Raw genomic sequence first — 20,575 nt, forward strand, 5'->3', positions numbered from 1 at the left:
TCAAACGTGATTCAGCTTTTTGGAATAAAGAACAAATCGCAACTTGTCCTTGTAGATTTTGCGTTCCCTCATTATTCATTGTATTTCAGCCAGGTAAGTCAGTAGTTTCTAAAGGCGTACCATTATCTGTATAAATACAAACACAAGTCACCTTGACGGTAACTACCTGGAAACGAAGGCATTTAAATATCCTCTTTTACACGCATACCTCCGTCATCATACCGCAATTTTGCTGAAAACTTTTCATTTTGTTTTCCATTATGAAATGGACTGAGCAGACAGGATGGAATATGTGTTGCTAACTTCTGGAGCAAAATGATGTGTCTGTGCGTCACCATTCCTTATGCCGGGAAGTCCACTGCGGGCTGAGCAAGCTTCCCCATGGGCTAGTGGTAGTCATTGAGGGTGATATGCTGGTATATACAGTCATAACTGACGTACGTCTAGGCTCTTACTACGTGGCTTGTATTTACACTGGTCACAGTTCAGAGGGTAATGCTTTTAGGGGCAGGAAAGAGTTAGCATATGGGTAATAAACATATAGATAGTTTTTCCTTTGTTTTTAATGGCGGCTATATGGTGATTTTTTTTTTTTCCTTGCTTACACCAGTGTATTTGGAGTGGATTACTCACATGCATAATAATCACTCCTGGGGACTCGTCTTAAAAGCCAAGAGTTGGAGTGCATGTGAAAAGCATTATTTTACCCTTCACTGTTCATGGGGGGGGACTAATTAATGAATACCTAACGCCATTAATTCACAATTAGATCACTTATGTTTAACCACATGCTTTCTATGCACACATATATAAATATTAATTTTGAATAGAATGATAATCATTCAGCATCATAACAATTAAACAGCTGTAACCTGTCTCATGTGTTAAGTGACGGAGCTGCAGGCAAGCTCTGTAAGCAGATGGTCTTACCCACCCATGCTCGATGTTAAAGACTTTTTAAAAAAAGAGGTGTTGACAAATCAGAACAAGTAGGCATAGTTCTAATGCAAATCGGCCAATTTGCAATGTAGATTACCCTAAAAACTAATTTGGTGTACAGGAAAAAATTAAGCTCTGTTGTTAAAGGAAGACATTATATTGCATTTGGATATAGTAGATTCCCCACCAACATAATTATTTGCTAATTTCATTCAACCAACAGAGTTTAATGGAAAAGCAGCTGGCAAAGTATTCATATTTATGGACTTCCTTTGACTGCTCCTTAATTTATCCAAGGCACATGGCGGCTAAACCCCAGAAATAATAGCATATTTCAGACAGCTGTTTTCCAGCTTCACTAAAGAGGCACTCAAAAAGGAGAGGGTCAGTGAACCAACCCATCATGAAGAGTGAACGAAAAAAAAAAACCAAACTGGCTCTAGTCACACCATAATCTGTGAAGATAATATGTTAAATATGAAAAGACAGACGAGTCATGGCTTCTATATGGACGAACACCATTAAGAAGCTTGTATTTTAAAAACTGGTAGGTGGAAAAGGAACTGAGCTAAGATGAATAAAGGCTCTTCTCAACTTGTCATATTCGAGAAATGACAGAGATAAAATCTGCCATTGAAAGGATACCAATGTGCCATCGCGGGAAGGAATCCTATCCCTTAAAATTGTGTGCCTCATTCTTCCACCCTTACATTAAACCGAGTGCAAAGTTCTGACTTTTTACTTACTCCACTGGGGTAATAAGGATCTCTACATACGATGAAAATTACTTAAAATCCACATTAACTCTTCACAGTTACCTGGCTCGAGTTTTAGGGAGAATGGACATATTAGGGAAAATGGAATAATCTGACGCTACTTACGGTCTGTCTCCTCCTTGCCAGCGTTGTTAAACAGCTGACAACGTAATGTTGTCACGCCCAAATACCTTGAACCTAAACCTCTCATAGAAGCCTTCTGATGAACTTGGCAAGAGTTGAAAGGAGTGTTTTTCATCTTTATTTCTAGTTAAGTTGTATACCCAGTCAACTGAACTTTAAAACCTCCTGTATACTAGATTTTGGTGGAAATTAAGCTCTTAGATGCTTTTTAAGAGATGCAAATCAATGAAGTGTTCCAAGTGGAAAAAAATACCGCAGTATATCAGTAAAGAAACACAATGGCAGGCTGTTAATAAAACAATATAAATTTGACATATAACTGGTGTGTATTCAGACGCCATGTCTCTCCATAAACTTTTAAAAGACAATTTAAATGGACTTCAGATGAGAAATGAGGTTTAAAAAGCAAAAGGGAACTCCTGGGTATGGATAGATTCATACTTAAAAAATCTGTTATGGCATCTAACATTTTTTTTAATGTTTATTTTTTTGTGAGCGAGAGAGAGACAGAGAGAGAGAGAGAGAGAGAGCGCGCAGGGGAGGGGCAGAGAGAAAGGGAGACACAGAATCTGAAGCAGGCTCCAGGCTCTGAGCTGTTAGCACAGAGCCCGGCGCGGGGCTTGAACTCACAAGTCATGAGATCATGACCTGAGCCCAAGTCGGATGCTTAAGCGACTAAGCCCCCCAGGCGCCCCTAATATTTTAATTCAAAGTAACAGATTCAAAATTTTCTGTAATATAATAATTATGATTTATAAACTATTCCCCTAAGCACCTGCACAGTAAATCATTTTGGGAGACTAAAAAGAAAAACTAGCTAGAAAACCACTAAGTTCATGGTGGGAAATAAACACAAGATAGTAAAAAAAAAAAAAAAAAAAAAAAAAAAGGAATCAGGTTGATCAATTCTAAAGACATCAGGCATATTTCAATGATATCTAAGCCATCATAAAACAACATAAATAATCAGCATTTTCTTATAGACTGCTCTGATTTGAGAAAAATGACAGTGGATTTATTCCTCCATTTTTTTCTCTGAACATACAGCCTTTATAGCCGGTGGCACTTATAGTAAGCTGAGTAGGAGTACAATCAATTTATAGCAGCTATTGAGACCCATGTAACACCACAGGAGGCAGATGGGAGGGAGAATCTGTACACAAATACCAATCACAGTATAGAACTCATTATTCTATGACCCTGAAGTACGTGAAGCATATTTCTTCTAAAGAACTCAAAATTCCTATGCTTGTAGGCCATGTGTAAATCATCCACATGGAAAGACACATGTTACGTCCAAATACATTCACCCACAAAACAGATACTACATTCAGAACTGGGTTTTAGAAACTCTAAAAAAAACCAGTCCCTTTTCTAAAGTATAGAACACATTTAACATTTCCCAAAACAATATAACCGTCACTGAAGTTTACCTCTTGGGGACATTGCTACCCTGTGAAGAAAAACTCTGACTCGGCTTTAGGCCACTACCTCTATTTAGTGAGGATAAATTATAGCATGGAAGATGGGACAGAGCAAAAGGGACACTCAAGTGGCTGACGTCAATAGTAAAAGTTGTTTATGTCTATATGTTTATGTCTATAGTTACTCCCATTCTTAGGGGCAAAGAAATTGATGTCTTGAGAAACAAATCATCAACATGATGAGAGAACATTTATATCAAGATGGCCCTTGGGACTATGATTTCCCTGACACACAGCAAAGACGGTCACAGTGCAAGAGTTCTGTGAAGATTCAAATACAAATTTTCTTGAGGATTTGTCAGACGGAGGGTGTAATTCTAAAGTTGTTTTTTAAATGTTTATTTGTGAGAAGGAGAGAGAGAGAGAGAGAGAGAGAGAGAGAGAATGAGAATGAACGGGGGAGGGTCAGAGAGAGGGAGACACAGAATCTGAAACAGGCCTCAGGCTCTGAGCTGTCAGCTCAGAGCCCAATGCAGGGCTTGAACTCATGAACCACAAGATCATGACCTGAGCCGAAGTGGGACGCTTAACCAAATGAGCCACCCAGGCGCCCCCGGGGGGATGTCATTCTACCGGGGCTCTTGAGACACTACTTGACTTGTGCAGGCAGGTTAACAAAACAAGGGAGGATGGGCTGCTAACAAAAAGTTAAAGTCGGAAGGCCCTTCACCAAACGTCAGCGGAGTCAAACTTTAACGACCCTCAAGCTTTACAGGATATAAAGCTTATATATATACAGGCTACCGAGCTCTCCGTGGAAGAAGCCCAGGACCGCCATTGCTGGCTGACTCTGACTACACTGAGCCCCTGACTTCACGTCCTTTCGTGCTGAAATTGGTACCTGGGAAGGAAAACAAATTGATACAAAAGAACAACTTAACGCGCTGAAGAGAAAAACCACCTGAAGGCTGGACGAATTAAAACATCAAACTAGCCATCCAATACGCCACCCCTTATCCAAGCACTTCTTCATCGAAATGCAGGAAAACGGAACATTGTTCAATTCACTAGTAACATCGGCATTTATCTTTGTGACAGTTTTAAAAAAGACTGAAACCAGTAGAGGGAGCACTGACAAGGGCCTCCACCATTCAGAAAGGTCAAGGGACTAGTGTTGTGTCTTTACGAAAGAGGAGACTAAAACGCCTTGTTAAAAAAAAAAAAAAATATGCAGGGGCACCTGGCTGGCTCAATCTGTGGAGCATGTGATTCCTGATCTCGGGGTTGTGAGTTCGAGCCCCACGGTGAGTGTAGAGATTACTTAAAAAATAAATAAAACTGCTGCGCCTCGGTGGCTCAGTTGAGTAAGTGTCTGACTTTGGCTCAGGTCATGATCGCGTGGTTCGGGAGTTCGGGCCCCCGTGTGGGGCTCTGTGCTGACAGTTCAGAACCTGGAGCCTGCTTCGGATTCTGTGTCTCCCACCCTGGCGCTCTCTCTCTCTCTCTCTCTCACTCTCAAACATTAAAAAAAAAAATTAAAAAAAACCCAACCCAACCCATTCTGAGGGGATTACAGGATAAAGTACTACATCTAAATAAATAAGACTAAAATGAAAAAATATATATATTAGGAAGCCCCAAATGGGTACTAATGTTATCTCAAAGGAAAAAAACAGACATCTAAAAATCAGCCTGGTTCTCAGAACATGGGTGATACTCAATGAGCTCTAAGGGGCTTTCAAGGTTCTCTTAGGAATCGCTATCCTTTTTGTCACATCAAATTACTTAGAGTCACCGGGACAGCAGAACAGAGAGGATCTTAAGAAGGATCTCTTTTCTGCGCACCGCACAGGAGGCTTTCTGGCTTCTCTGGATTTTTACCGTCAACCAAGTCGGCTTAGAATTTCCTTCCATTCAACTCCATGTGTACTGACCCCTGCTGCCCCACCCTCCACCACGTTTGACAGATCACGAGGCATCTCTGTCCCCACTCAGTGTGTCTGCAAGCAGAGGGGACTAGCAGTTCTCGTAACCAGCACGGACTCTTGTTTTTCTGTTGGCTAATTCCTCTGCGTGAAGACAAGACTCAGTAGGGAAGAATCGGTCACTGTCAACTTCATGAATCTCAGTCCCCAAACTCTAGCAGCAACCACGGTAACAATAAGTAACATCTACATGGTGTTTATTTTGGGCCAGGAAGTGTCCTAAGTGCTCTTCTCCATGTGTGAAGTCATTTAATGCTCTCAAAGACTCTCTGAGACTCTCTATTTTCATTCCCACTTTACAGATGAGGAAAATGTAGCACAGGGAGCTTAAGTGACTTCCCCGAGATCACACAGTTATCAAGTCATAGAGCTGGGAACAGAGGTAGATGCAGGTTTTATGGGGTCTGAAATTATACATCTTGGGGGGCTCTCATTAAGAAAAAGAGTACCAAGGGCACCTGGGTGGCTCAGCTGGTTAAGCATCCAACTCTTAATTTCGGCTCAGGTCATGATCTCATGGTTTGTGAGATTTAGCCTCGAGTTGGGCTCTGAGCTAAAAGTGAGGAACCTGCTTAGGGTTCCCTCTGTCTCTCTCTCTCTGTCTCTCTCTACCTCCCCCCTCTGCACTCCCTGGCATGCTCGCTCTCTCTCTCTCTCTTGCTCTCCCTCTCAAAATAAATACATGAATGGATTTTTAAAAAAAGAAAAGAATACCAAATTATGAATATGAAAATTAGGTATAAAATGAGTATTTAGAGTAAGAAATCAAAGGAAATTATTTTTGAGCTGAAAACACCACAAATATCAGAAAAGCATGTAACATTTTTTATTAAGTGCCTGTCATGTCTCTAATAAACATTTCTCCTTCTGTATTTTTGAGCTTTGTTCACTCTTTCAATGCTTCTTTATAAGACAACGATTTTGTAATACTTTCTGTAGACTGAACAGAAAGATAATTCAGTCTTTATTCACTGCGACTGTTTAATATAGTTTTCATTACTGATAGTTTAGAAAAGTTTCAATTTAATTATTATTAACGTCATATAAATGTTTGGCATTATTGCTAGAAAGGAAGACTTTATTGTATAATAAACAAATCTTAAACACTCTTTGAATTGATGACATTCATTAACCACTTTGTTGTGATATCCTCACAGAATATTATGACTTTTATATTATCTTTGTCAATATCAGTGTTTCATGTCACATAAACATGAAATTTTTTTCTCGAATGTTCATAAGATTCACGGATACCCTGCGATGCACGGCACGTATGACTTCACACCCTGATGAACTCAATTTCGCAACACTGCTGACATGTTTGCGCCCTAAGAAACGCCAGAATTCCGATCAATTGCTCAAAAGATATATTCGTCAAACGAGAAAATTGTGGCAAGTTTGTAATTACAGACATCCCAGTACCAAGTGTATCTCTGACAGGAGAAATTAGGCATTTTTGATTAGGCACTTTTACAACATATCTGATGACGAGAGGAATTTTCCACAGACTAACTTCCGTTTCCATACATTTCGAACCTTATTTCTCCTCCACGATCTACTTCTGGTGCAGGGCTCCACAGGACTAATTCATAGCTTCATATAATCTCTGACCCTGTGCTTTCATGTCAGTAGGTGAGGCAGCGGGTGGTAGGAATATTCCTGGATGGCTAGCAATAACAACCACAGACAGCAATGATTTCACACCTCATAAATATATCCAATTAAATCTAAACTAAATGTATCCCCAGCTCAGAGCCTCCTTAGCTGAATCCTCAAAGTGCCCATAGTCATTCCAGTGTCATCCTACTCAAGGAAAAGTGTGATGGAAAGCAAGTCGAAAAGGAAATAGATGAAGGCCCTAACTGATTTGCAAGTTTCCGATGAACATGTGACCATATAACCCCGCGGTCCTCTCGCAAGAAAGGCCCGCACCAGCGAGGTGTTCCAGTTCTCTCTGAGGCTTCAGCTTTACCAGATTCATGACAAGTATGTCGCTGGCCCCGCCAGGGACTCAGGTGGGAGGCAGTGGAGACCCCTTTTGTAGCTACTCCATCACTCTGACAGACGGGAAGCCAGATGTCTCCCAGAGCGCTCATTGGCAGGCGTAACGTGGTACCCTGTATTCATTTAAGGGGGGACTTACGAAGTTTCAGTACAAATGCAGAAAGATACTTGTAGAATTTCCACATTCTGTATTATGGTCAATATGATTCCCAACTTGGGAACATTGCAAAAGTTACAAAGAATATCGATTTTGTAATCTAAGGGAAGTATCAGAGTGTATCCGAGTGGTCACTTGTGAAACCAAATCGTCACCTATTTAAAAAAAAATTTTTTTTTTTAATGTTTATTTATTTTTGAGACAGAGAGAGACAGAGCATGAACGGGGGAGGGTCAGAGAGAGAGGGAGACACAGAATCGGAAGCAGGCTCCAGGCTCCGAGCTGTCAGCACAGAGCCTGACGCAGGGCTCGAACTCATGGACCGTGAGATCATGACCTAGGCCGAAGTTGGACGCTTAACCGACTGAGCCACCGAGGTGCCCCCAGATCGTCACTTATTTTTAAAGGTAACAACGAAAATACTATTCTTTCAGCGTTCTCCAGAGATAAGAACGAGAACAACGAGGCTAAGCTTTGTCCACAATGGTACAGTTTTCATCTTTCTCTCTTTTACCCCCATATTGTTTAGTAGAGAACTCCCCAGTTGTGTGTATTTCATTTTCAATTTCTGATCTTCAGCATCCCAAAGCCCAGAGCAACCATAGTATTTAATAGAGGGATGCCGAGTACTGTAAGTCTAAGTTTTGTCTGAGCAAACAAAGCATGTCTTTGTGATCATTAATGATCCTGTTTCCCAATGTACTAAAGAATTAGAATAAAAACAAATAGCTGGTCTTTTGTAGCTTAAAGGAATTAGGATTTCCCCTAGGCCAAATTTCCATTTGAATTGCCTGAAAGTACATGAAAATCAATGTAGCTCAATAAACAACTCTGTCTTGGAGGTATCCAGAGAAGACAAATACCAAATAGACTCCACCTTTCTCTTTCCCTCGCTCCCTTCCCTTCCCTTTCTTCTCCTTTCCTCTTCTTCTCCTTCTCTTTCTCCCTCCCTCCTTCCCTCCCTCCCTTCCTTTCTTTCTCAAAGCAACACCTCTCAAAACCCTCAACTCAAACATACTAACTTCTTGTTAAGCCATATCCATTTTGAGACTAGGTTACATTTTGTAACAGAGAAATGAAAATTTCACGTTGGACAGCAATTTTGTTTTGTGTCTTTATTTTTGGAAGTCAACATCCAAAACACTGTCTGGATTGCAGTCGTCTCATTTATACTTAACCACAGAATAAGAACTCTAATGTATTTGCCTCAAACACTATTTGCCTCTGTCCCCCTCTCTCTGCCACTCCCCTGCTTGTGTTGTCTCAAAAATAAATAAACGTTGAGAGAAAAAAAAACAAAACGAAAAATACTTGCCTAAGGTCACAATGATAGAGTAGGCAGTCAGTCAGATGCAAGCAGGGAACAAGTGCTTTCCTACTGATAAAAGGGCTGAAACCAAATTGCAAGCAGCAGGGACCGGGACCGGACCCCAGGGGATCCACATATATTCTCCCCTCTGGTCACTGCCCTACAGTAACCAATAGCTTCATTATACAAGTTATAGTGGATCAATCACAGAGCAGATTTGACAACACGTATTCTTTTTCCTTCCAGAGCCCACGCTTTGTTTTTTTCATCTGTTACCACTAACTTGCATAAAAAATATTAGAATATCACAGATGAGATGATCAGTAATTGCTTAATGGATAAAGAAATAAATGAACAAATGAAAGGTAACAAAGACATGTAAATGCCTTAGGGAAAACGAAAAGCTAAGTGAAACAGAACAAAAGGGGAATCCCTTGTTTAAATCTCGTAATTTTCTAAATAAAGCAGAAATCAAGAAATTCTAGAACCACAAGAGACCTCAAGGGGTCCTTCAGATAGGGACACTACTCAAGAGACTTGGCGAATGGAAAAAAGTTACCAGAAAGTCCCCTCTTAAAAACATTCCTCAAATTAACAAAAAGAACCAAACAAGACCCCCAGTGTTTCACGCCTAAATGATTACGGTATTCCCAAAGCTTCCAGGAACCGAGATTAAAACCTTTCTTTGGGATCTTGTGTCAGGATTTAAATACGTCTTCCAACAGGAGGTTCCTCATTGTAGCTAAACAACATCTTAACAATTTAAGCCCCTTTTCTCCATTTCTGTCTGTATGGAAATGGGACACACCAATGGGAAATACCAATCAATCTCCAGGAGATAATTCACTCATCTACAGACAGATCTGGGCCTTCCCTACCTTCCTAACAACACTTCATTGTAGACAGCAATCAAATGTGTTATTCAGTCCCCAGCCCTGCTCCCCTCGCCCTTGCAGGTCACAATCTCATCTATAACCTCCAGTGCTCTCAGCTACAAGGGGAAGGCTATGGGGACGGTTTTTTTTCTCCGCAACCGCTACAAAGAATAGCTCTTGGGGGAAGCTACAGGTTAGAAAGACTCAAGATGTGCAAACTTAGGACGTAGCATTGCCCAGAATCTTCAGCTGCATTGCGCTTACAAGTTATGTGGATTCTGCGTATCACCATCTGTTCAGCAGAGGCTGGCGTGGCATTTGCATTCTTTCTATGGTCCACTAACTCCAGCCACCAGGCCAGAAGAGTAGTTTTCCAGTGTTTCCACGCAAGGATAGGGAGAGTCAAAGCAAAGGAGTTGCCTTTGTGTGGTTATAGATTCCGGTTTCAGTTAAATACATCAACAGTGAACTTACTCAATTAAGGCCAAGACAAGTATCTCCCAGGTCACAGGCTTGACCTTGATCGATACGGAACTGTTCTGGCTCGTTTATATGGAGACAGCCATGCAGTATTCCAATTATGTCAACTTTTATTTATAAACCACTTAATTATATTTGGTATATTTTATCTTGCTTCTGGGCCCTCTAAATATTCTTACATCTTTTCTATCTTGTTAGAAACAACAGTAGGAACGTGAGTGGGATAATCACTCGACCTTCCTGTGGAATGGTCACATACAAAGGATGATGGTGCTATTACTATTAAAGTATGCTAGTAATATTTGCTAGTAACATTTGATGTGGCTCTCTCATATAACCAACTTCCCTTTATTTATGAAAGGGCCCAACAGTCATAAATGCTTTTATGGGGAGGAAGGGAAAAAATATTTATTTTAAATCATAATATCGCTAGAAGTAGATTTCCCTTTGTTTCATTTTCCATCTGCAGGCATCACTTTTCAAAGTCTAACCCCAGAAAGGAGAAGGACTTGGGACAGTGAACCCGAGGATTAATACGCCCAACTTGCCGAACTCATGATTCACAACGAGAGGGAAATATGAACACACTAATAAAAATAGCAAGATGGAATCTTGTCAGTAGATAGGGTGTTCAGTGAACACTCTAAATTCATAACCTATTTTACTATCAAAATGCCTATGGTTTTATGAAAGCATGAACAGTTTATGAAGACAGTAAGATGACTAATGAAGAATATCCTTTGCTTTCTATTGGGAACTTTTGTTTGCTTCTAACTGTTTAATTTCTCCTCCGTCTCTCTTTCAATTAACCTCCCTGTTTGTATTCAATGAGATGGCACATAATATGGAGAAAGAAAAAAAACCTTGCTGATTTATGGGTATTCTTTCATAAAGTGGCAGCTTCTTTTAGCCAGATGTGTAAGTGTTGAAAATGAGAGGGAAATGCACAGCATAGTCACATATCCCAAATGAGAAAACGTACTGTAGTTTCCTGGGTTGTTTAAATCAGTGGCTCACAAAGGCCTCTTTTTAAACGGCCCCTTAGGCTCCACTGTGGACATACGCACAGGTAGTTAAGTAGTCGGAAAAAAAGTAATTGGATCTTTGCATGGCAGAATCTGGAATAAGTAGCTCTAATAGCATAGAAGAACAAAACAGTGATCTGAGGTTCCCTGCGTCTTTTAAAAGGTTCACTTTGAAGATTCATTTTTAAATGAGGTAGGTCCTTTACTGCCACATTGTTACTCATGTGGACTACAAAGGGAACAAAACGAAATAAAACAACAGAAAACGGAACTGTTAACAACCCTAACAAGATATGCTACGTTATAATAAAAAGAGCTGCGACTAACAGCAACCTCGCCTGTTCCCAGATAACTGAGAAACTGCTCAAGGACCGCTCATCTGTGGGAAACTCACCGTGTACTAGATGACCGACGTCAGTGAGGACACCGAGAGAATGACTCATTTAGTAACTGTTGGTTAGCAAGTTAAATTTGCCTATGGAAAACCTTATAGCATACTGCTAGGTTTTCCAAGCTATATATTCATGTGTCTGCTGTACTTCCTAGGATACATTCAGTCAAATATATAACATTTCCCCCCCCAACTAGAATCAATTCACTTCTTATGGGTATGGGGGTGGCGGGGTCATAACACCTGATGGACTGTGATTAGAGGCCTATTTCCCCTGCCCTGCCTCTGGTAAAGATGGGCATTCTGGGATTTGGGCACAGCGCTGTTTGGTCGCAGGGGTACAAATTATTCTCTGTATGTCCACAGAAAGACCCACAAATTGTGGTTTCAACGGCCTGCTGCTTTAATATAGTTCACAAATGTAGTTCACACAAACGATAGGCAGCCATTGCCCCAGAAGCCTCTCTTGAAGAGTAGAGGAGGGGAAAGCCGTTATCAAATTTGTGGAGATAAGCACTCTGTGCACTCACAGCTTTCCTCCGTGGGGACTCGATGCTTCCCGGGATGTAGGCAGGAAGCTCACATTCCACAAGGGAGCCGCTAAGGGTGTTTCCCAGGTAAACGTTAACACCACAGGCCTGATCTGGAGAATCCGCAGGGCGGGTCCTTGGCAGGCATCTGGAAAACTGGACGTTCTCTACAGTGATTGTGCCTACCAGGAGAATCTCTTCTTCTGAGAATCCGGAATTTTGGTGGCTGTGGCTGACAGAGGCTACCTCTTGGAGCGGCCCTATTAAAAACCTCTCAGTCTCAAATGCGCTACCCTCGGCAGAAGCACGTGTTCCTTGCACACGTGTTGGTGTAGTTCAGTGCTGGAGAGAGGTCCACGCTCCGTGTGACCTCTCCTGGTGGGAGAGAAAGAACTCAGGAGGCCTGTGCATGGACTTCTCCAGAAACCACCTGATGACGACGGGTCATTTCCCTCTCGGATAACTATTATGGTCATGAGCACAAGTGCCCCGAGTCCTGGGAGCCCTTCTGTGGATCATCACCTGTGGGGGCGAGGGGCTCACCACCCTTAAAACAGATGACAGGAATGTCACTAAGACTGGAAAAAAACCTCACTTGAAGTTCTGTAAAGATACAATTGTGACAATTTATCAAATTATGTGATTTCAACTTTCCCGTGAAAAATTTCCTAGCTAGCCAATTCCTGTAAGCAAGAAAATAAAGTACATGATACTTATAGCTGCACTGGAAGAAGAAATTTTTTAAGATATTGGGACTCCCTCCAGTTAGCAAATTACACCCTATGGACATAAAACACCATACCTCAAGTTATGCAGATTATGACATTTTTGTAAGGCTGTGTCATTTAGAGCTAATATGGTACACTTCCACTGAAGGAAGGCAGGCATTTATTACTTACGTTTGTTATATTTTCTTTAATTAAATGTTTTAAGTTCAGTGACTCAAATGGTAAAAAGCAAAGGCACCGAATACCTTGAAAATACGGTACTATGTATGTTCTGGATAATTCTGAATCCATCCTAGCTATCATTTATGTACCAACATTTTGATCTTAAACACCTGTTTGCTTTATTTAACCCACAGAGGTTCACGAACATCATCATATTTGAAAAGTATCAGCATGTAACTTTAAGAACAGCTAGCCTTGTGCATTTCATTCTACTTTATTTCTTGGGCTGCTGCAAAATAAAGCCATAGAAAGTCAAACCGCTTTTTGAGAGACTCAACTATTATCGACAGGTGCTAAAATGCGTGGGGCTGCCCGTGTTTGGCATCTTTCTTAAAGTAAAAAATATTGCTGTTATGCAATGGCACCATGGAACGCTGAGACGTAATATTCAACGGACGCGTGTTCATAAAAAAGAAATGAAATCATCTGCAGGTGAGTCAACTTTTGTAGCCATCACAAACCACCAAATTCTTATACCTCATGCTTGTGACAGCTGTTCTAAAAAGAACCGAATGGCCGTTGTAACACGAGGCCTGATGTGAAGAAGCAATTCTTTTTTTTTTTTTTAAAGAAAGACGAATGAAAATTAATTAGAGGAAATCAGCTTTTGCAAGTAGGGAAACAGCCAGGAACCAGGGCGCTCCCTCTGGCTGCGCGCGCAGGGCTGGCGGGGGGCGGGGCGGGGCGGGGCTGGGGGCGGGGCCTACCGATGGTGCAGTGCTCGCCGTTCCAGCCCTGGCTGCATTCGCACTTGCCATCCTTGCACGTGCCGTGCTCGGCGCAGCGCGGGTGGCAGGCTCTCTGACTGCAGGCTGCGCCCGTCCAGCCCTCTTCACAGCGACAGGTGCCCCCCATGCACACCCCGTGCGAGCCGCAGTCCACGGAACAGATTTCTGTATTGAAAAAGAGGAAAGAGAGCAGGGGAGGAGGGCGGCGGGGAGAAGGAGAATGAATAAGCAGGGCTACGTCTTAAAAACAAAACCACTGAAAATAAATACAAAGGATTTACATACTGAGCACATTTTAGCATCGACTAGTAAGCATTATAAATGGTAAAAATGCACTTTTTCAATTCATCATTTCGTTTAATACGCTGCTGTAATCGTGCATAAAATACCCATGACAATTTTGTTATAAATCATTTCCTATATTGTATGTGTAAACATAGAGGCTACTAACAAAACGGAGCACGTGATTCATAACGAGAGGAAAATACACACACGTAATGTATCCCACAGGGTCTTCTGGCAGTGGAGAAGCCATGCACACAGACAAACACATACATCAAATTAATATAAAATTAATGAAATATTTCAGTGTCTCAGCAGGAGTTGGGTTTCACCCGTATAGCAAGAATTGCAAAGGGGTTATTTCTAGCTCGATGGTTTAGATTTCTAAAATATTCAGAAACTTTTATTAAAAAGAATCTTGTAGTTTGCACATTGGCTTGCTTCTGACACACACACATGCTGGTTGAGTAGAAGAAATTGTTGTTTTTCCCGTCCAGTAAACTGGTACTATTGACAGAGACGAACGATAATAGAAAACCAGTTTAAAAATGTATGTGGCTACTGACTCTGTCACTGCACAAGCTAGGTTTTTCAGATATCAGAATAACTGAACGTTACCAAAGGACTTCAAAACCATAATAGGTTCCATCGTTAAAAAGAATCGTGTCTAAAGTCATTTTTTTCTTCACAACCTTTCTTAAAAGCTTATTTGATTAGACACACACACGGAAAGAAAACTTTGAAGGGTATTTTATATTCTACTTTTTACATGTAAAGTTCAATAAAATCAACTACCGCTTTTTTCTATGATTGTAAGACCGTCGTTTGGTTTTGCTTTTCTTGCAAAGATAAAAATGCTGAACAATAAAAACCTGCAACTATTTCAAACAAAGAGGAAATAGACTACAGCCTTATTTTTAAATTAAAAACCAGTAACTGTTTATGTGGCCACATGTTCCTATTTCCCCCACTCACTGCCCAAATAACATTTCTCAGACACCGTAATTCTGTCTCTCAGTCCTGCAGAATCTTAAACAGCGTATCAAGGCACTGTGAGAGTTGTAACATTTCTTATAAACAACAGCCAGGACTGTTCACTGGAAGAGAGTGGGGTATGTTTTTTTCAAGCCACATTTTTCATCTCGTTTGAATTAAATTTTTGATTAAGAGATACAAGATGGTTTGATTAACTTCAGACGAACAGAACGTCAACTCTGCTCCAGAAGAGAGAGGTTTCTTTCTGAGGTACCCCTTTTATTCAATCTAATCAATTTTTCATTAGGGCGAAGGTGTTTATCAGCGTTTAGCACACTAGCTTTGAGCAAGGTGCGTCAATCTTTGTAATGAACTTATTAATTAGAGTTAATTTAATTGAAGTGGAATTGAAGGGCTAATTAATGGACAAACTGCTGATGAGGAGAGAGGAAAACTCGGTTGCTTTCAAACCTATAAACTTTCTGATGGAAATAATTCATTTCTTCTCTTGGAGCAGCTTAACCAAATGTTTCTGCAGCTGCAGAATCTACTCTTATTGAATTTAGAGATCCGAAGGTCATTTCTACAACAACAAAAGAAGTAGCTGGTAAAGTGTTCTGCCTTGGGATTCAGTTAGTTAGAAATTCCCAATAATGCTGCTGGTCAACTTCCAGCCACAAGTGTAAGTTACCTACGATGTGTTTGTAAACTTTAGATGGCAACTGTGGAACACGCAGATAAATTTCCGGCACAGGAACCAGGATATTTTCACAGGATGAATAGATGCATGTTTAATTACTGATAATTCTTCTAAGTTTTCTGTCTTTTTCCAGCTAATAGCAAAGTTGAATAAAGTCTTTTTTTTTTTTTTTTCTGGAGTGTAATTAATTTATTCCAAAGAAGAGCACTGTATTCATCATCCAACTCTATACATTGAGAGTTTAATATGTTTTTTTGGTTTTTCATTGGGGGGTGTAAAGATGTGATGGGACAAAGATCTTCACCCACTATGTCTAATCAGTCATTTTGTACATGGCTACCATTAGATTTGCAACTGGCAAAATGATTATATAAGCACGGAAAAAAAAAATCAGTCTAAATATGTAAAATAATGACAGGTGCTTTTGGCAGCCAATTTCATCTCTTAATTAACATCTATTACCTTTTTTTTTTTTTTTTTTGCTATTCATAGCAATATCACAGAATGACCTTATTTTATTTTTTAAACTTTTTTTTCAGTAACCTTTACACCCAATGTGGGGCTCGAACTCACGACCCCGAGATCAACAGTCACACGCTCCACTGACTCAGCCGGCCAGGGGCCAAAGACTGAATTATCTTTTGAGCTATAGTATCCATTACAAACTCTCCTTTATAAAATAATTCAGGTTAACGTGTTAAATAACATTATCTGAGACAAAAAGGGCTGTTTCACCATTCCTTTCCTACCTGGGTAACTGTGGGAGACAAATTAGAATGACAATTTTCAAACAAGTATTATTTTCTAGCTAGTATTCGTATGCTTATTTTACTGATGGAGGCAAAAGAGACCTGAACCAAGTAGCTTTACTATAAAAATAACTGTATCTATAAACTTTAATTGGACTTTCCTGAGTGTGGGATGCATTTTTTAACACAGAAGCCAGAAAGGGAAACAAACACTGAACAGAAAAAATTAAATGCTTATTTTGATTCTTATGGTTATAAAATATGTTTTTAAGAACAAAGGACAGAACAAGTTAACGTGTTATTTAAATAATGCCTTGCACCTATGCTTCCTAATGTTGGGTGGTGATGATTTCCTAAAACTCTTTAGTGAGGCCCTGAGGGTTCTCCACAATCCCACCCCCAGGTTATGTTTTTTGCTCTCATTTGTCCTGGATGTGTGATTTGGTCTACGGTCATGAATTTTCAAACCAGTTTTTGCTTCTCCCAGCTATCTGAATCAACTCCTATTTCTACGAAGCAGTGACGAACATAAACCTCTGTCTGCCTCCAAAAATGTATGGCCCAGAGATGAGGGAGGTAGAGGAAAAGGAAGGAAGAGAGAGACCGGATGAGGGAGGAGGGGCAAGGGAGCTTCGGGAAGAAGAAAGGTTGGGGGGAAATGAGAGAGAGACAGTACGAGGAAGAAAAGGCATTAAGTCGTCCCTTTGTCCCTTTACCCAGGGTATCTGCTCAAGGCTTCAACAGAAGTCTTTCATCAGAATTACGACTTAGCCTGGACACAACTTTGTTTAGCGTGGGCTTCCGGGATTCAGTTTGTAGCAGGTGAGGAATGGCGCACGAATGTGTCGTGTTGCTGAGGATTCCCAGGGTAGCAGCCATGTCACCCGAGTTTCTCAAAGTGCCAAGAAAGAGTGATCTGTAAAAATTACTAGTCTTTTTTTTCCCCTTAAAATAAGCATGTTAATTCGCTGCGTAGCGGGGTTTCTCTTAGGTTAATGCCATCAGGTTATAATAATAGATGAAATAATTTGCATTTCGTAATTTTCACATTTGGGGAACTGTACCCCAGCAGTACTTTTTTTAAAAGTCTATCTGTGTATTTCAAGAGAGACACGGGGGAGAGAACGAGCAGGGGAGGTGCAGAGAGAGAGAGGGAGAGAGACCACAGAGCCCGATGCGGGGCTCCATCTCATGAGCTGAGCTGAAATCCAGAGTCAGATGCTTAACTGACTGAGCCCCCCCAGTGCCCCTCCAAGCAGTACTTTTACGTGGAAGCTCCTCTCAACCAATCAAGAATTAAGTGTGACAAACCACCATGACTATGACCGCCACCACCACCGCCACTACTTGTGTTAATGGTTAAGACTTGTAAGGACTTGCCATGTGTAAGGCACGATTCTAAGCGCTTTCCACATATTAACTCATTTCCGTCTTACGACCGTTGTTATCAGGTCGTAATTTAATTGTGTAAGGTAGTACTCTTATTGTCCCCATGTCACAGGTAAAGAAACGGAGGCAACAGAGGAGCTAAAGAGCCGATGAACGTCACACGCCTACAGAATGGCCAGCTCAAGACCCGAAGCCAGGCAGTTCAGCCCCAGATTCCCTGCTCTTAACCGCTCACTGTTACGACAGGTCTGCAGAGAAGGCAATCCGTGTGGGCAGGGCGAGGGGTAGACAGACCCCTTCCCTGAGGCCAAACCGACACAGACTCAACAGCGTTACTAAAACCTGTCCTTTTGCTCCCCCCCCCCCACTTCCCCTCCTCTCCCTCTTCTCCTCCTCATTCTGCACCCCCTCCCCCTTTAGTAGTATTTAGTTTTGCTTACTTTGAGTATCCAAACAGAAGCCATCCTTCCTCCATGTCTCACCGGTCTCTCCTCATCGCCTGGCCTGCATCCTGCCTTGCCCCTCGCCCCTCACCCCTTCCCAGCTTCCTGTCTTCTCCAGAGACGCGTCCACTGCCCCAGGCCCTCCTGGCTGCCGACGTCCGGCTCTTCTGGTCAACTTCTGCACTGTCTCTTCAGCAACTGCTGTCTAGCTTTCCTTTAAAACGGCCCTCGGCTTCATCCTTTTCATTTCTGCGATCTCCCCCACGAGTTCACGCTCTCAGCACTTCACACTCTGGGAGAGCTCTCAAACTCGCCTTGGGCCGTCAAAGTCTGACTAGTCGTGTTCTCTGACATATAATCGATGGGGAGTTCTAACAGGCTGCTCTCATCAAACTGGCGGGCACACATCGTCATGACCAGTGAGTTCTCCATTGTCTGAACTGTCATTGCCAAGCTGCGTCCCTCCAAATCGGGCCCAACCCGACGTTTGCCTCCAAATACTCTTTCTTTACGCTCCCACGTGTGTAACGATACGCTCAGAGGTGCAACTCGGTTAATGGTAGTTGCTGTGGCAGTGGTGGGTGGTAGCTAGATTTAGAATTTATCCTGGACTAAGCATTGTACTAAGTACTTTATATACAGTCATTCAAGTAATTCCCAAAGTATCCCTGTGAGGAATTGCTTTTTTCTTTTTTTTCCTTTAGAGAGCGAGAGTGAGCGCGAGCAGGAGAGGCAGAGAGAGAGAGAGAGAGAGAGAGAGAGAGAGAGAGAGAGAATCTTAAGCAGGCTTCATGCCCATGACCGAGCCAGACACGGGGCTCGATCCCGCAACTTTGAGCTCATGACCTGAGTCAAAATCAAGAGCTGGATGTTCAATCGGCTGAGCCACCCGGGGGGCCCCAAGAATTTCTCGGTTAAATTCACTTTATAGATGGGTAAACTAAAACATATAGTAGTCTGCCTAGGATTACCCAGCTAATAAGTAGCAGAGGTTGGATATGAACCCGAGTATCTGATCTCAGAGCCTACGCTCGTAGGTACTTTCTAGTACCATTCCCCTAGTCAAAAAGCGCCTCTTCCCATTTCTATGCTAGCTGCCATCTTTAAAAGAAGGCAAGAAATGTTCATAAAAATCTCCTTGAGGACCTCACGTGCATCAAGGCAGGATCACTCCTCTGAATGTTGGTTGTATTTAGCATATTGTTCCACGTACTAGTCAATACAACATTAAACTGGCACGTCCTGGTTTCTAGGTATTTCATGTGTGTTCGTCTCCTCTCCCCAATTAAATGGTAACCTTCTAGGTTAGATTACCTTTTCGTACGGTGTGACTAATACGGTCATGGAATTAATTCATGGGATACAACCAGCATCAAAAAAGTAGAAAAGACGTAGGGAAAAGCATTAGTGTGTACCACTTGGTAAAGCTTTGTTTCAGTTATGTCAGTCTGTATATGTATGTGTCACAACGTAAGACTGAGGCTATGGGTCATTTAGGTCACAGTCAAAAATCTGAAAGCCACTATTCTAGAAGGCAGGAAGGATTCATTATTTATTCCTACAGGGCCCATCACCATGCCGTGCACACAGCTGCTGTTCAGTAACAACCTGACTGATGGAAAAAAAATTACTACCTGCCATTTCTATTACAATCATATTATTATAATATAAAAATCAGCGTTGGACCATTATGCATATCATAATATTTATCTATATGTACTCTTTATTGTGATCAGGTTTAGCCTTATGTTGTCAAATAATTTTTAAATTGAGGCTTCTCTGTTGATGAGATAATGTGTTTAAGTCCCAAGCTATACACAGGCCTTGAGAGTTAGAAGAGGGAGTATTTTACACAAACGAAATATTCTTTACAATGCTACTAAAGGAGAAATTTTAATGACAAGTTGACCTAGCCTGTTTCTTTTTCTAATGCGACTAAATTTCATCACTTTTACCATTTCTTTCTAGAAACAATCACTTTGATAAAACCTATATAAAATTTAATAAGTGTGCTTTAAAAATGAAAAGATCTTAATTTTTAGTTAGCTACACAATATTAAGCAGTCAACTGTGGTGCATTTTAACCTTACCATTTGAGCAGTCTGGGCCAGTCCAATTAGGGTCACAGGTACAGGAGCCACTTTCTTGAAGATACGTCCCATGACCAGAGCACTGGTCTGGACACATGGTCTTCAGTATTTCACAATTGTTACCACCCCATCCTGGATTGCAGTGACATTCCCCATGGATACACACACCGTGATTGGAACATCCAGGGTCTAGACAGTCAGCTACAGTAGAGAAAAGAGAACAATTTTATAATTAAATCTAGCAGATATCA

The 20,575-nt window shown here is 41.3% G+C and overlaps 1 protein-coding gene across 1 annotated transcript in view; it reads right to left on the reverse strand.

The window, feature by feature from the left end:
- The window catches only part of TENM3 (teneurin transmembrane protein 3), a 294,059-nt gene that overhangs the window by 90,516 nt on the left and 182,968 nt on the right, over positions 1-20,575 (reverse strand). Inside the window, exons 9-10 of the mRNA XM_049631792.1 lie at positions 20,325-20,525; positions 13,676-13,861 (exon numbers count right to left, since the gene is read on the reverse strand). Of these exons, the coding sequence (XP_049487749.1) occupies positions 13,676-13,861; positions 20,325-20,525 (387 nt within the window). The remainder of the gene's footprint in view (positions 1-13,675; positions 13,862-20,324; positions 20,526-20,575) is intronic.

Source organism: Panthera uncia, chromosome B1 (genome assembly GCF_023721935.1).
Source record: "Panthera uncia isolate 11264 chromosome B1, Puncia_PCG_1.0, whole genome shotgun sequence".
In the NCBI taxonomy this organism is placed as follows: domain Eukaryota; kingdom Metazoa; phylum Chordata; class Mammalia; order Carnivora; family Felidae; genus Panthera; species Panthera uncia.